Here is a 16,873-nt window from a genome sequence, read left to right as displayed (position 1 = left end):
TCAACATGGCTCCAGAAGTGGGGGGAGGGGTGCTGCTCTGAGGGTGGCACCAATTTTTTAAAAGTTGGAGCACCTTCTTACCTATGACAAGGAATATTTTAAGAGCAGGGCAGGGTTCCCCAACAGGTCCTATTCGCCCACAGTTATACCTTCCCTAGAGAAAGGAACAGTACCACCTACAGGAAAGGATCAGAGCTCAGAGGACAGGGCAGACCTGTGGGTAGGCAGATGCCACCATCAGGAGAGTGCTGGTCAGGCAGACAGTGGGAAAGATGGGAAGAAGATACACGCCGACCAAAACCACAGAGTCTTTCCTCAACATCTACTTCCTTTGCTCCCAGGATCACTGATGGGAGTTAGACAATTGCTTTAAAAACTTCAAAGCCACCATAAAAATAGGAAATTATTGCTTCCTGTGATGACCAAATATTAAACACAGTGCACACCTAATGACTCTATCCCTCCCCAGGGAAGAGGCTTTATGAACAATAAAGTCCCAGCAGACTTCCACTGTTTGGGTTTGGAGGTCTCATTATGGGCTCACTGATCCAGTGCAATTTACAAGCCCAATGGAGGCTACTCAGTGAAAAGCACCAACCTGGAGTTCTAAAGGGAACACCTACAGCGAAGCTGGCTTTTCATTCCTTGACCGGGAATGGATGGCAGAAAGGAGGAATCAGAAGAAGGCATCTGGGTGCAAGTTGCTGAAGGAAATGTTTCTAAGTGTCCCGAGTAGGAACTCAGGTTAGACCTTGCACCAGAAATGCAAGGCAATGGGGAGAAAGCCAGGGAGACCCTAAAACAGAGGGCAGGAAGCAACAGGGAAGAGGAATGAAGGAGAAAGAGGAGGAGGAAGAGGAGGGAAATTTAAAAACCTGCAATCCATCCCTTTGTCTACGTGGATTAAATCTACCTGACATCAAATACTCCTAGTTAGATTTTGGTGATTGCTGTTAGGTCACTGAACTAGGCAGGTCTGGGTCTAACGGGTGGCTGCCCTGCCCCCTGTGGCTCCACATCTGGATGATAACACGTGCTGGCCACTCGTTTACATGGGCAAGCAGCAAGTGGGCTGCTGGCCTGAGGTCCAAGTCAAGTCTGGCTCTTGCTCAAACATCAGCCACAGCCAAGCAGGGAGAGTGGAGCTTCTCCTGCACCTTTAACTCTGTGCCATTTATCACTGGAGCCTAAACAATCCCACATGTTGGGAGCCCTGAAGAGGGAGACTTCGGGGACAACGAACAAAGGCTTTTAGGGAGGTCAGAATGCGAGAGAGCTGGACATAGACAGGGGACACTAAGCAAAAGCATTCCAGGGGAGGTGACAAGTCCATAAAGCAGGGTCTAGACAGAGCATGAGACCAAGGCACCGAGAGGTGACAAACCAGGAGGGAAGAGACGGAGCCTGGGGGTGGGGAGGGGGGTCTGGAAGGAGAAACTGACAAGGGGAAGATGCCCAGGACTCCCATCTGCTTTCTGCTTGCCTATTGGCCTTTTAAGTGGATCTCTAAGTGTCAGTCAACCTCCATGTGGACCAGAGGCAAAGAGGTGAGCCCCACAAAGGCTCGCCAACAGGAAGAATCCTAGCACACGACTCTGGGGCCAGTCAGGGTCTTGAATCACTCCTGCCCCTCTGGTGGGGTGGGCCAGGTGTGACTTTCTGTTCTTCCACGAATAAACGGGATCAGATAGGGTTGTCAGACCAAGTACAGGAATGCCCTGTTCACTCTGAATTTCAAATACATAAAGAATCATTTCTCAGCCTAAGTCTATCTCTAACATTGCCTGGAACAGACTAATACGGAAAAATGATGGTTTATTTACTTAACTGGGATATACTTACACTAAAAAACTGTCAGGGGCTGAAGATATAGCTCAGTTGGCAGAGTGTTGGCCTCCCATGCACAAGGCCCTGGGTTCAATCCCCAGCACCACAAAAAAAAAAAAAAAAAAAAAAAAGAGTGTCATATTTATTTGATATTAAAATAAATGGGCAAACTGAATTTTTATTTGCTGAATCTGACCACTCTAGATTTTATGAGAGGGGGGAAAATGAATGAATGAGAGAATGGCAGAGGTTCTGATGCCAGTCCCCTCAATTCCTCAGCCTGCCTGTCCTCAGTCATGTCCTATGCATTCTTATTTCTTCTGAAGTAACAAAATGCCTTTTACACAGAAGAAACAGGCTTCACCCAAAAGTACTGACGCTAGTGAAATAAAACGCCAGCAGCCTGACCCCTGGCACACGTCTGGAGGCTGAAGAGTCCTCCGAACCCTGAGTCCAGTTGGAGTCTTGGTGACTCGGCCACAGCATGTACAGGAGCCTCGCTGTTCTGTGCCTCTGCTGTGGGGACCACCTCGGGTTTTGTCCTGGGAGCCTGAGACCTGGTCTCTGATTCCCAGTTGAGAGTGTGAATTGCTACACGGTCTCTGAAATAGCTGATCTCCAACTGGGTTTTGTCCTCTGAAATGTGGGATGATGGTCCTCATACGTAGCTAACGTGAGATGTGGGCACAGCTTTAAGGTCATCAGGAAAGCGTCCTGCATGATCACACACAAAAAGCTCACCGCCTGCCTTCACAGAGAGCCACTCGGGCTTCATGGGAGGGACCGGCATTCCGAGGTACCGTGGCCCTCTGGGTAGCAGCACACAGATGTTCAGTGCCAAGCCCTACTCTCATCAACATCTTATGAGTTATCTTTTGAGAAAGCTCTGGTTTCTCATGGGCCTTAAAAATCCCTCCATCCCTCCGTCATATCAGTGGGATTATGAATTTCTTCCTTCTTTCTTTCCCAAAACCTCTTGTTAATGGAAGCAGCTATAGCATTTCTCACCAGCTCTGGCTCCCTGGTAGTCTTGAGGGGACCAGGATAGTTTTCCTTTCCTGGAAATGGTGGGTTTAGAACAAAAACTTCCTGAAGGTCAAACATTTAACAGCCTGGCCCGGAGGCTGAAATCCTGACTCCTCCTGAGTCGGGTCGGCTGCCCAACAGGCCCTGAGTCTCCTGTCACTCAACTACTTTCTGATGAGATTCCATCCAATGGCAACTCTAGGTCAATGTGAAGAGCACAGCAAGAAAGAGTAATTCTTGCAAGATTTTGATCAACAAACAATCTTTCAAGTCCTGGTGGGTTGAGTCCTAAATCTGCAAGTCACGTGGGTAACTCCTTCTCACCTCCTTGGGATATGCGTCTCATTTCCCAACCATTTGGCCTATTTGTCTCTTGGCTGGGTCAAAAATAAACCAAAAAGAACTGATTCAGCCCCATTACCCAAGTAAAAAAAAAAAAAAAAAAGATATATATATATCTATCTCAGAAAGTTCTGGAAGGTCCTCCTTAGGTTAATCTATAATCTTTCCCAAGCTCCAGGGCTTTTGTTTCCCCAGAGCCAGATAGATGCATTTGGGAAGAGACTTCTCCTCTAGAAACAAATGTGTGTCTCTTCTCTGACAAATGCGTCTCTTCTTTGTGGCACAGCACAATTTCAGACCTCGATTCTTCTATTCACCTTGACTCATCCACAGCCTGAGAAATCTGCTGTTTGATCACATCACACAGTTTTAGAGGGAAGAAGCTGAACACCAGAGCAGACTATTATCTGTTCTGAGTGCCCCTACATCCAGGGGGCCCTTTGAGTTTCCCTGGAAATTGGTGCAGGCAACTTAGACAAGCCCTTGGAATGAAAGGGCTGGTTATGGGGAACCCAGTTTGGTCTCTCTGCCTCCAGTCTTTTCCCCTTTTTCTGGAGAATTATTTACCAATGGTTTGGATGCTGGCCTCAGAATCTCTGCTTTCTCACAGACATCCAGGCTACTGAAAAATTCACGGATTGCCAGATGGCATAACAGCAGCTCTTTGCAAAGGATCTGAGCCTCCGAGGGAACAAAGGGGACGCAGACTCGTGGCGACAAGTGGCAACATCAGCAAAACCTCAGAGAGGGTGGTGGTGCCCGGGGTGGGTGGGGGGGGAGTAGGGATGTGGAGAAGTGAGAAAATGACCTTTCACCTCCAGAGACTGAAACCAGAGTAGTTGGGGGGGGCGGGGGGAACGAACTTTCTAATAATAGATTCCTCACCTCCATTCCCTTTTCCAATCCATCCTCAAAGTTACCCTTCCCAAATGTCGGCCTGAGCATGAAACTGCACTACACAACAGCCTTTCTGTCTTCCACTGCCAATAAAAATAACGTCAAAACATGTTTGCCTGGGCATAGGAAGACCCCCAAATCTGGTCCCAAATAATCTTTCCAAGCTCTCCTACCTCTTCACACTCGTCCATGTACCTCTAAACTGAGGGCAGATTTAGGGAAATCCCTTCCTTGCACTTGCCCTTCCCTGCACACATTCCTCCTAGGATGCCCTTCGGCCCAGCTGCGCAACCAAGCTCCACCCATCACACCACCCACCTCTGCCAGGGTGGATGTCACCGCCACCCTTGGGATCTTCCAGAGCTTTCGTCTCTGCCTCTCATAGCACTCTGTGCATAGCACCCCGCACCATGATGTGTCTGCACCTAAGAGCTTCCTGTGTGGTCAAGCTGATCGTCCCTCAGAGCACCCTGCAAAGTCCATGATGTCCCAGGTCCTCCGTGAACATTTCCTGAACACATAAGGGTTCATTCTGCTTCACAACCCTAGGAATCTGTTCTTGGCACCGTTTTTTTTTTTTTTTTTCTTTTTAACCTATCTGCCCCTGGAGGCAAGATTGCTAAGCAGCTGTCAAATACAAACACTTACAGGAAAATTCCTATATGTCCTGGCAGAGGACTCAGTCACCCAAACTCTCTGATGCTTGGCAGTCTGAGATTAATCTGCCAACTAATATTCACAGAGTGCTATAATATCCACGCCATTGTATCGACATCGTGGGAGATGCAGGGATAATAATTGCTATCGCTTTTTTTAAAAGCATTTTTTTTTCTGTTATGCACCATGTCGGCAACTTACATATGTTGATGTATTTCAATCCAACCACTCAAGGGGAAAGGCAGTATTCTTAACACCATCGCCCAGCTCATCAGTCTTGGAGTCAAATTTTAAATGACATATGGTGTCTGGTATCTAAGAATTATAATGTCGCTGGGAATGTAAAGCAAACACAAATGGTAAAAAGGTAATAATATCCATACATCCAAACAGGAGCGAGTATATGTGATAAATGTTAAGCGAAGATACTTTGGCCACAAGAATTGATATCTGTGACGAGGAGGAACCCTAACCTGGGTCTGGAAAAAAAAGAATGGGATTTACCTTGGCGGAGGGTTTGTTGTGGGTATCCCAGATAGAAATGGAAAGTACAAAGTGAGAGGAGAGCAGGTACTAGAGATTGATGTAATGGTCCAGGGCATTTGTGGAGGGGAAAAAAAAGAAAAAGGTGAACCTAGAATATTGGAGCCTGTCTGCCAGCCACTCGCCCTCAGAGCACGTTTCAGTTGGCAGTGATATTTATCTGCGTGGTTATTTGAGCTGTAGGCTCCAAGACAGTAGGGACAACGCTCTTATATTCCCTGATGTACTCACTGCCAGGAATTCGTAAATACTCACTTAATAACTGAACGAACAAGCAATGACTGAGGGAAAGAGAGAGGACCTGAACCCAGGTGTAGGCTGTTAAGTTAGTGAGCACCAACCCCCGAAGCTCCGCAAGTCTAAGGAGACGGGTCACCAACAACAAGCATGATCCTTAAAATTATTCCAGGAAAAGGAGTGTAGCTCAGCGGTAGAGTGCTTGCCTAGCAAGCACAAGGCCTGGGTTCCAGCCTGGCACCCCGTACCCGCCCCCCCCCAAAAAAAACCACTAACACAGCTGCAGAAAGGAGCATCAAACTTTGCAGCACCACCTAGTTAATCGTGAGGACAGTCCCTTCCTCAAAGGAAATTTTGTTTCCTATTTCTCCTTGGCTCGGGTTGTCATCCAGTAAAGGACTTTTTTAGTAAGAAAGTCTAAACCCTCCCTGAGGGAATGGAATTTTCATTAAAAAAAAAAAAGTAAACAAACAAACAAACAAAAAACCCAGGGCCAGGCTTTTTAAATTTTTTTACAGAACACTGGGTTCTACCCGTCTCGGAGATGGGTACGGAGCCTGGGCAGAAGAGGCACAGGTAGTAATGGCGTCTACAAATTATTGATCAGCAAGGATGACAGTTAGTATGCCTGACACCCAAACCCAGCCCCACAGCTAGAATCACAGAGACTAAAGCTGGAAGGTGACATAAAGGTCACCTATCAATCCAAAGCACTTCATTTTACAGACAGGGAAACTGAGGCTCGGACCTCTGTAACATTAGACAGCTACTGATATTCCACCAAACCTGTCACACAGTTGAATGGGACTTACTCAGTTTCAGAGTGAAGTGACACTCCAGAGCCGGCAATATACACCGTATCCTGAAAAACAGATCCTCTCTCCACTGACCCCACCAAGAGTGTTTTTTCAAACAGGGAATTAAACCAGGAGGGTTTTACCACTGAGCTATACCCCCAAATCTTTTTTTAAATTATTATTATTATGTTATGTTGAGACAGGATCTCACTAAGTTGTTTAGAGACTCACTAAGTCCTGAGGCTGGCCTCAAACTTGTGATCCTCCTGCCTCAGCCTCCTGAATCACTGAGTATAGGCATGTACCACCAAGCCCTGCCCACCAGAGGTTCTTACATACCAGGCTTGGCCAGGCCTTTCCACCTTCAAGAATTCTGAATTCTAGAAAGTTTTTCCCTTTGTCATAACAACATCTTTCTCTCTGTAACATCTACCCATTGACTAAATTCCAGTTTCACTACTGAAATTGGCTAAGTGACCTGGGCTGAGTTACAGTTACCTAATTCCTTAACACTATTTTTTCCCTCCCTATAAAATTGGGATTTTGATCAACCATTGAAGAGTAATTAAGAAGGCTATTTAATTAGCACAATTGCTAAGCACAATGCCCAGCACACAACAGGTGCCAATTAAATATTAGATAAATGTTTATTATTGGAGGAAGGTCACACTACCAATACATCTGGCTTGCCATACCTGAGAAAAAGGAGGGAGTGGCCACAGCCTGAGAACTGGCTCATGGCCTAGGACGCAGGAACATGCTGGGCTTTGCAGACCTCTGCCTAGGGCTCAGTTCCAGCTAGAACTACCTAGAACTCAGACTCCAAATCCATCTCTGTGATAAAAGGAACAATGGGATTAAAGAAGAGTCTATACTACAAATCAAGAATAGACCAATAAGGGGGCTGGGGTGGTGGCTCAGCGGTAGAGGGCTTGTCTCGCACACGAGGGACCCTGGATTCGATCCTCAGCACTATGTAAAAAATAAATGAATGGCTGGGATTGTGCCTCAGCAGTAGAGTGCTTGCCTAGCATGCTCAGGGCCCTGGGTTCAATCCTCAACACCACATAAAAATAAGTGAATGAAATAAAGGTATTGGGTCCAACTACAACTAAATAAGTAAATAAAAATAAATAAAATAAAATAAAATAAAAATAAATGAGTTAAATAACGGTATTGTGAATAAATATTTTTAAAAAAAAAGAATAGACCAATAAGAATCCACTTAATAAATTGACAAAAAGAAAAACTCCAAGTATTCAGGACCAATGCAAACTTCTGGAGCTTTACTCCCCCAGTTATTTTCTAAAAGTTCTCATCCCACAAATAGCACTTGACTGGAGTTCAGTGATACACTCAAGAAAGAGGAACCAGGCATGTGCTTTTAAAAAAAAACAAGGAAATCTGTGAAACCCAGAGAGGTAGGAAAAGACTATGCCAAGTGGCAGGGAAGGGCCCAGAGAAGACTGGACCACAGCTGAGAGCAGCCAGCAAAGGTGTCCACCAAGATGACGGCAGGGGAAAACATTAAAAAAAAAAAAAAAAAAAAAAAAGTCACACCCATTAGGATGGCTACATCAAAAAATCAATTACATAAAATAACAAATCTGGGTGATGATATAGAGAAATTGGAACTCTGATTTGCGCCTGTTGGTAGGAATGTAAAATGCTGCAAACCACTTCAGAAAAGAGTGAGGTGGTTCCTCAAAAAGTTGAGAATAGAATTATCACATGATCCAGCTATTCTATTCCCAGGTAGTTCCCCAAAAGAATAAAAAGTAGGGAAACAAAAACATATTTATACACCCATTTTCATAGTAGCATCATTTCCAATACCAATAGGTCAAAACAACCTCGATGTCCATCGCTGGATAAATGCATGAAAAAATAAATGTGGTCTGAACAGACAACAAAATAGTATCTCAGCCTTAAACAGGAAGGAAATTCTGACACATGCTACAACTTGGAGACACTTTGAGGATATTATGCTCATGAAATAAGCCAGTCACAAAAGGACAGAGTATATGATGCCACTTAACATGTGGTTCAGAGACAGAATGGCAGATGCCAGGGGCTGTGGGAAGGAGGTAATGCGGAGTTGCTTAATGGGTAATAGTTTCCGTTTTGCAAGATAAAGAGTTCTATGAATGAATGGTAGTGACCACGGCACAACAATGTGAATATAACTTAACATGAAACTTAAAAATAAGTAAGATGGTAAAATGATGTTATGCATATTTACTAGAATTGTTAAAAATTGACAATTAAAGGAAGAAATAGTCAGGAAAAGTTATGGGCAATTAAACTCCAGATATTTTTGAGAAAACATTTTGAACAAGGATCACTCTGTTGTTCATTTGGCTTCTTGCAAAAGAAAATAAGCAAAATACATCAACACTAAATATGGTTCTCCCGGGAAAAGAAATCAGAAATATATGAGACAAATGTTCCAAGACAAAGACTGGGGTATTTAGTATGTGAGAAACAGATTGGGCCTGCCCACTTTATGGAAAATGCCCTACCAGGATTCCCATAGGCAGGGGCATCCCGCAAAGATTCAAGAGGAAATCTTGCCTTCTGTACCATCTGACTTTTATGGGGCTTTTGGAAGGACAGAATAATAGTGACCCTTCTTCTCTCATGCCAGAGACTCTTTAGAATCCCCTTTCTATCTGGGTATGGAACCACCATTTGACCCAGCTATCCCTCTCCTCAGTCTATAGCCAAAAGACTTAAAAATGGCATACCAGGACACAGCCACATCAATGTTTATAGCAGCACAATTCACAATAGCTAAATTGTGGATCCAACCTAGATGCCCTTCAGTGGGTGAATGGATTAAAAAAATGTGGCATATATACACAATGGAATTTTACTCAGCAATAAAAGAGAATAAAATCATGGCACTTGCAGTTAAATGGATGGCACTGGAGAAGATAATGCCAAGTGAAGTTAGCCAATCCCCAAAACAAAAATGCTGAATGTTTTCTCTGATATAAGGAGGCTGACTCATAGTGGGGTAGGGAGAGGGAGCGTGGGAGAAATATATAAATTCTAGATAGGGAAGAGGGGTAGGAGGGAAAGGGAGGGGACAGGGGATTAGCAAGGATGGTGGAATGTAGAAGACATCGTTATCCAAAGTACATGTATAAAGACACAAATTGGTGTCAACATACTCTATATACAACCAGAGATATGAAAAATTGTGCTGAATATGTGTAATAAGAATTAGAGTGCATTCCGCTTTCATTTCTTTTTTAAAAAAATCAATAAAAAATTATCCAAAAAAATCCCCTTTCTATGAACCACCAGGTTATCCTGAGAACCAGAGACCCAATGGACATTCAGAAGAAGCAACCCAACAGAGAGTGTTCAGAAAGCTCAGGTGCTGGGGTACAGCTCAGGGGTAGAGTGCTTGCCTAGCATGTATGAGGCCTGAGTTCAATCCCCAGCATTACAATAAAGTAAAACTAAAATAATAAAGTTGTACATGAATAAAGTTCAGCCCATGACAACTTGAGTTCAAGCTCCCCTCTGAAACCACAGTGGAAATCAGTCTGAGCCTTTACATTTCCATTCACCTCACAGGTCTAACCGGCAAGATTAGGCAAAAGACCACGCAAGGGATTGTTTTGTTGGTTTTTCTGTTTGTTTCATCACAATCTGCCTTGCATTTTTTTTCCTAGATAGGAACTTTTGATTTTTTTTTCCCTAAAAATTAACAAGTCCTACCTGTGCCCCCTTCCCACAGTTTCACATAGAAGGGGGCTACTGCTGGGGACTGTGGATAGCTGCCGGGCTCTGTCATGGCCTGGCCTATTGCAGAGGGATGGAGTTGCCCAAGAGACAAAAGCATGCAATCAGGCAAGGTGTCATTTAGCAGGGGGAAATAAAAACACTCCAAGTTTGGGGCTAGGTCTTGGGACACAGAGAACTCCGTCCCTGAAGGTCAGTCCCCTATGGTAAACATCAATGGTTGTCAACCAAGGTGCCACAAGGTGGTAAAAGCTATCTTTAATGTTTCATGCAGCCTATTGGAACCTGGATACCTGCAGAGACATGGTCATACAGGTTCCTGAAAAGTCACGTGACTGTGTTGAAGCTGAGGTCTCTCACGTGGCCGTAGCCATGCCGGTTTTGTCATTCTGATCAAATTCTGACTGGCCGTCGATGATGTCAATGACATACCTGAGATGAGATTTTTCCTCCCTCCCATTTTGTTATATGTCTTCCATTAATTTTTAAAAAAGGGAATTATAGCTGCATTAACACTCATCCATTGCAGTTTGGAAGGCAAAATCCTGTAAGACCCTAAGTTCACGAAGGCAGAAATAAAAGGATCCTTAGGGGTGAAAAGTTTGGGAAGCACCCCTGAGCCTCTCCTCCTCCTCCACAGACATGCACCATTCCAAGGGAATAGACGGGCTTCCCTTGAGCCGGAATGGAGCAAGCCTGTTAAGTGAGGAGACAGTGTAAATTAACTGCATCTGGTGAGGTGGGGTGAGAAGGGGGAGGAGATAATTAGTTGACATTATAGGAACGAGGGCAAAGAAGAGCGTTCTATATTTACTCAGAGGAAATCTGAAATAGACTACTTTGCACCCATTTGGTGCTCCATGAGGGATCGTGTGGCAGATGTTGAACCCAGGGACCAGAAGAACAGTTCAGCCAAACCCCTGGGTGATGCGAGGCACCCCTCCCACACACAGAAACCTGACTTCCTGCCCCTCTGCTTCTGAAAATGAAGGCGAGAAGGCGAAGGCATGCCCAAGAGACATCCGGGAGCAGTGAGACAAGGTTTTGGTCAGGGAACAATATCTCCACACAAAAGCCTGACAATAAGGAAGGTGAACAAATGTGTGGTTTATAATAAAATGAGTTCTCTTAAAATCCAATCCTGGCCGGTTTATGGTACCCTTTGGTACGTATGTTCCACATGTAGACGGGTAACATTTCGGAAGTAACACATATTTCAAGTGATGCAGAGGCATCACTGGGTGGTTTTATTGTACATAGAACAGTAAAAAATAAATGCCACAGTCACATAAAACTCCATAACACAGCCAAGATACAGTTTCCACCTTCTTGGATGAATTGAAGGCATTCCAGCACACACTATAAAAGCACCTACTATGAAATCTTTTCTCTCCAAAAATGCAAAGAACCACTTTCTTGGGTGCGTGTAACATGTGTATCGCCTCAGAGGAAAACATAAGCATGTCCAGCTGTCTCCATGGATGCAGGTGACATGTAGTTCTATAAAGACCTGCTGCTCAGTACAGATCATTAGGCTGTGTGCTCTCGTAAGATGTAAGGTGCGGGCTAGCACTTACAGGTTTGCAAACACTTCTAAACCTGGTTTATGGGGTGTTTATTACAAGAAAAGATGTAACAGTCACGAGGTTAGGGCACCTTCTTGAGAGAAGTGCTAGAGAGAGTGGGAAAGACTAGATGAAGAGCCACAAGCTCACTCTACATGCTGGAAAGCAAAGGGCCAGCCTCCAGCCGCCCTCCAGCTCCCCCAGAGGATCCCAAGGACATCCTGGGAAGTAGGAAACGATGCAATGTGCTATCAGCAGATCCAACTCATCAGGCAGGACAGGGAGTGAGAAGGAGGCTGTGGCCATGGAGGGTCACGAGCCCAGCAGTAAACACAGCTGTGTTCTAGCGTCGGCTCTGCTCCACCAGCTGTGCTGCTGCGGGCAAGTCGTGCCACCACTCTTGGGTTCAGTTTTTTCAACTATAAAGTAAAAGACCAATGACCCCAAACAGTCCTTATAAGTCTGTATACTTAAGCTTGTCTGCACTTCCAGAAATACCCAAGGAAACCCCAGTCGGCTCCATCAAATGGCAAAAGCTCCATACATATCCGACAGTTTCTATTTGCCTATTGTCCTCTTTCAGGCATCAGCGAACACTGCAAAGCTGCCATTGAGATTTTGGTCACCTCCCAGCAGCACCCTCGGGCCTGTCACTACTTACACTGCTGCAGAACAGAGATGCTGAGGGTTTTGTCCAAGGTCAGAAGCTAGGACAGGACCAGAATCCAGGCTTCCTCAATTCCTACAGCTATGCTATACTTTTCACGAAGAAACCAAGCTGGCTTTCTGGGAAGAACGCCAGAGGTTCCATTCTCCCAACTGAGAATTCATTGGAATATTGGAATAACAACTTTGGAGACTGTGGTCTCTCCAATCCATTTCAGGACCTGGCTAGAAACATGAAAACCCAAAGAAAGAAGCAATGGGGAATTATTCCGTTTTTTAACGAAAGAGAAAAAATTAGGGGTGGGAATATGGGGTTTCTTAAAAATTACATGATTGCTGGAAGTTAATTTGGTATTTTTTTTTTCATTGGTTTGTGAGTTCTGTTTCCAATCACAAAAACAGACAGCTGAGGATGCCTAAATCGCATCTCAGTGAATTTGCATCTTGTCCCAAAGAATCTTTCCCACTCTGATAATATCAGAGACCCCAGAACGTGGTCCTCTGTGGTGGAAGAGAATCTTCCTCAGTGCGAGAGAGCACTTGAAACAAGCCCCTACACTGAAGTCTAAATGCCTGGGCTTCAAGCTCCGCGGTCACTAAGCATGGAAAAGGGTGCCACTTAATGTGGGGTGCACTGCCTCTTTTAGAAAACAGACAGAGGCCCTACCCTGCCAGTACAGATGGCAGCCTGTCCCCTCCTTTACCATACACACTCCTCGTTAGGCTGAAGTCATTGCACCTGGAAAGGAATCGGGCGGAGATCCAGAGATGTGTGTTCTAAAAGGAAGGTCAAGACTCCTTCCGGAGGAAGCCAACCAGCAAGAGGACACCCTTGCACCCTTGCTATTATACCAACTAAATGCCTTGGAGAGAACACCAACACAGCCTTCCAGGACAGCACAAGTGGCCGGGGCTCAGGGTCGAGACTCGTGAAGGAAAGAAACCAAAGGTGATCTACAAGTTGGGTGTTCCCCTACCTGTCGATGATGACAGGGTCTGAGGGAGTCTCGTTTCGGTTTCCACAGCTTTTCTTTTCACAACATCGACTGTAGATGGGGAGGAAAACAAGAGAGTAAAAGAATCTTGTTATATATTTTTTTTTAAAAATAGTTCATTGAGCATACAAAGGTGAGAATGTTCACCAAAAAATGAACGTGTCCAAGCTAGAAGCTGCTTGAGGGCAAAATTTGTGACCATGGTTTATTTAAAAAACAAACAAACAACAAAAAAAAAAAAAAACAAAAGAAATTAAAAAAGAAAAGAAAAACTTGAACCTGAACCTGAAGCCAAAAACATATTCAAAATACAATCGTTCACATATTCTCACTCTGGGACTTACGAGCTGGCTAATCCGCCACAAATCACAACTCTCCCCAGAGCTGTATTTGTAACTGAACCACGGATGGTTAGATTTTAAGTTCTCCAAGGCCTCTTCCAGGCTGGTGTTCAATGATTTTATGATTGCATATATTAGTTCTTTTTTATCCCAATAAATATTTGGAGAAGGCAGAAGAAGAAAAATGTATTAAATAAACCACAAGCAGGGCTGGGGATTAGCTCAGAGGTAGAGCACTTGCCTAGCATATTTGAGACCCTAAGTTTGGTTCCCAGTATCACACACCCACCAAAAAAATAGACCATGAGCAGCTGTTTGATGATCATAAATCTTACTGATTATAGCACCTTTCTCTGGAGAAGTTGTGTACTTTGTGAAGAATTTTTTTTTTTTTTTTGCAATCAAACCAAAAATCTTCTTTACAGCAAAGGAAACAATAATGTGAGGAGAACCTACAAAATGGGAGAAAATCTTTACCACACACACCTCAGATAGAGCATTAATCTCCAGGCTATATGAAGAACTCAAAAAAACAACTCTCTCTCTCTCTCTCTCTCTCTCTCTCTCTCTCTCTCTCTCTCTCTCACACACACACACACACACACACACACACACACATCCAATCAATAAACAGGCTAAGGAACTGAACAGACATTTCAGAAAATAAGAAATACAATTGATCAACAAATATATGAAAAAAAATATTCAACATCTCCAGCAACTGGAGAAATGCAAATCACTGAGATTGAATTTCACTTCAGTTGGAATGGCACTTATCAAGAACACAAGTGATGATAAATGTTGCTGAGGATGTACATTGCTGTTGGGATTGCAAATTGGGGCAAAGGCTCTGGAAAGCAGTATGGTAATTCCTCAGAAAACTTATAATGGAACCATAATTTGACTCAGCTATCCCACTCTTCAGTCTATACCCAAAGGCTTTAAAATCAGCATACTACAGTGATGCAGCCACACCATGTTCATAACAGCTCTACTCACAGTAGCTACACTATCGTACCAACCCAGGTGTCCTTCAACAGATGAATGGATAAAGAAAATGTGGCATATATACCTAACAGAATATTGCTCGGCCTTAAAGAAGAATAAAATTATGGCATTTGCCAGTAAGTGGATGGAACTGGAGAATATTATTCTATGTAAAATAAGTCAATCACAAAGAACCAAAGGCTGAATGTTTTATCTGATATGCAGAGGCTAATTCACAATGGAGTGGGGGTGAATAGAGGTATTTTGGACTAGACAGAGGGAGTGAAGGGAAGGGAGGGAACATAGGAGTAGGAACTATAGTATAATGAATTGGAATTATTACCCTATGTGCATATATAATTACACAACCTGTGTAACTCTTCAATATACAACCAGGAGAATGAAAGGTTACATTCTATTTATGTATTACATGTCAAAATTCATTCTACTGTCATGTATAACTACTTAGAACAAATAAAATAATTAAAAGTAAAAAAAAGATAATTTATATATATGACTTGTAAACTTTGTGAAGAATTTATTCATTCATTCATTTCCATCATTTCCCAAAGACAAAGGAAGAAAAGCAGAACTCTGGTGGACATTTCTACATTAGAAGAAAATGAGGTGGGGAGCCGGGGAACAGTCTCTCCAATAATTTTTATCAAGTTCAGGACAGAAATGGGACTTGACCAGATGTCAGTCCCAGTCCTAAAAACAATTTCCCAACACTTTCCCCTTGCAAAGTGCTGGGGACCTGGATGATCCATCAATGTTGAGAGAGGAAGAGAGAAGAGGATCCCCCAAAGCAGTTAGAACAGAAGAAAGTACCCAAAAGGACCTGAGAGGGAGCAAAATTCTCCAATCCAAAGGTACCTGCTCAAAATACAGGGACAAATCTGAGAAAGGAATGAACGCCACACTGCCCACCTGCAACTACAGCTTATTAGGGCCTCGGACCTTAGAATACCTATTGGCTCATTTCAGATGCATTATCCACTATCAACTGTAGTTGATTTAGGGTGGAGCCTCAATGTGGCTTACAAGAAAACCATGGTCACCCAAATCAGGTGGAGAATACGTCTAAAGTCAACAATAACCCGGGTACCCATGACTGCTGCCTTTCCCAGGCTGGATCCTCTGTAGCTTAGGGTTGTTGTAGTGCCGTAGAAAAATTGCTGACCTGGGAATCAGAGCTCTGGCATCTATCTCCTCACTAACCAGTTGCATGAATTTAGTCAGATCTCTAATCCCTCTGAGCTTATGAAGAAAGAAAATGAAAATGTTGGATTAGGTATCTCTAGAGTCCTTCTAGCTTTACGTGTAGGAGGTTATGGAATTCCTTGAGCACCCTTGGAAACTGATGGGGTAAGGAAAAATGGGGAGCCCTATGGCAGCCAGGACCCAAAGGCCGGCCCCAGGCCAGTCACCGACTTGCTTTGTGGCTCTCTTTGGGACTTCCAGCCTCTCTGATCCTCCACAGAATCAAACATAAATAAACGAATCAAGATTTTAAAACTTTTCGAGCACATCTTTCTCATTCAGGGATGCGTGATTTAGTTAGTGAACAATTCTACCACCTTTAGAAAGTAAAACACACCTGAAGGAAGCTAACACATTTCCAGCAAATGGGCTCAATGAGGTTTTAAGAAATTTAATCAAATTAGTAGAAAGTAAAAGAAAATTTGTCTCGACTTTCCTAAATACCAGAGTTTGCCATTGGGACTTTCTGAAATAATATTTGGCCTTTGAAATTATATTAGGTCTTAACTTTTAAAATTTCAATCTATCCCAAGATTAACACCAATAAAAATGCTGGCCAGCTGCACTCCCACCCCCCAAAGCCCTTGTCTCTCCTCCTAACCCCCACCCATTTCCGGCTCCCACCTCCGGGATCCTGGAGCATTGCTTATGTCAATGTATACCTTAGCAGCTCAAGGCAAACCACTTTTCTTAGCAACACGATTTCAAAAGACCCATACATGCTAGTTACCGAAAGGCCTTCAAGCCAGACTCTCCTTTGACATCACCAGCTTGTCAACCTAACCCCAAATATGTGTGCAATGCGGGTACAATTTAATTACACGAGCACACACTGTCAGAATGTGCCCGTCTGTTGGGTTTGGGCAGGAATGATTCTGAGGAGGCCAAGTAAGTTTGCAAAATTGCTCGGCTGAATTCAGCTGCTTTCCATGGGGATTTCCTCTGGCGGAAAAGAAAAACAGATAAAAATGTAA

At 43.8% G+C, this 16,873-nt stretch overlaps 1 protein-coding gene across 1 annotated transcript in view; it reads right to left on the bottom strand.

Annotated features, from left to right (window-relative positions):
- The window catches only part of Ebf2 (EBF transcription factor 2), a 177,177-nt gene that overhangs the window by 151,327 nt on the left and 8,977 nt on the right, over nt 1-16,873 (bottom strand). The window contains exon 6 of the mRNA XM_076853569.1: nt 13,291-13,359. Coding sequence (XP_076709684.1) covers nt 13,291-13,359 — 69 coding nt within the window. The remainder of the gene's footprint in view (nt 1-13,290; nt 13,360-16,873) is intronic.

The sequence above is a fragment of the Callospermophilus lateralis genome, chromosome 4 (assembly GCF_048772815.1).
Source record: "Callospermophilus lateralis isolate mCalLat2 chromosome 4, mCalLat2.hap1, whole genome shotgun sequence".
Lineage (NCBI taxonomy): Eukaryota > Metazoa > Chordata > Mammalia > Rodentia > Sciuridae > Callospermophilus > Callospermophilus lateralis.
Note: the sequence above shows the minus strand (reverse complement) of the source record. Positions and strands in the feature narration are given on the sequence as shown.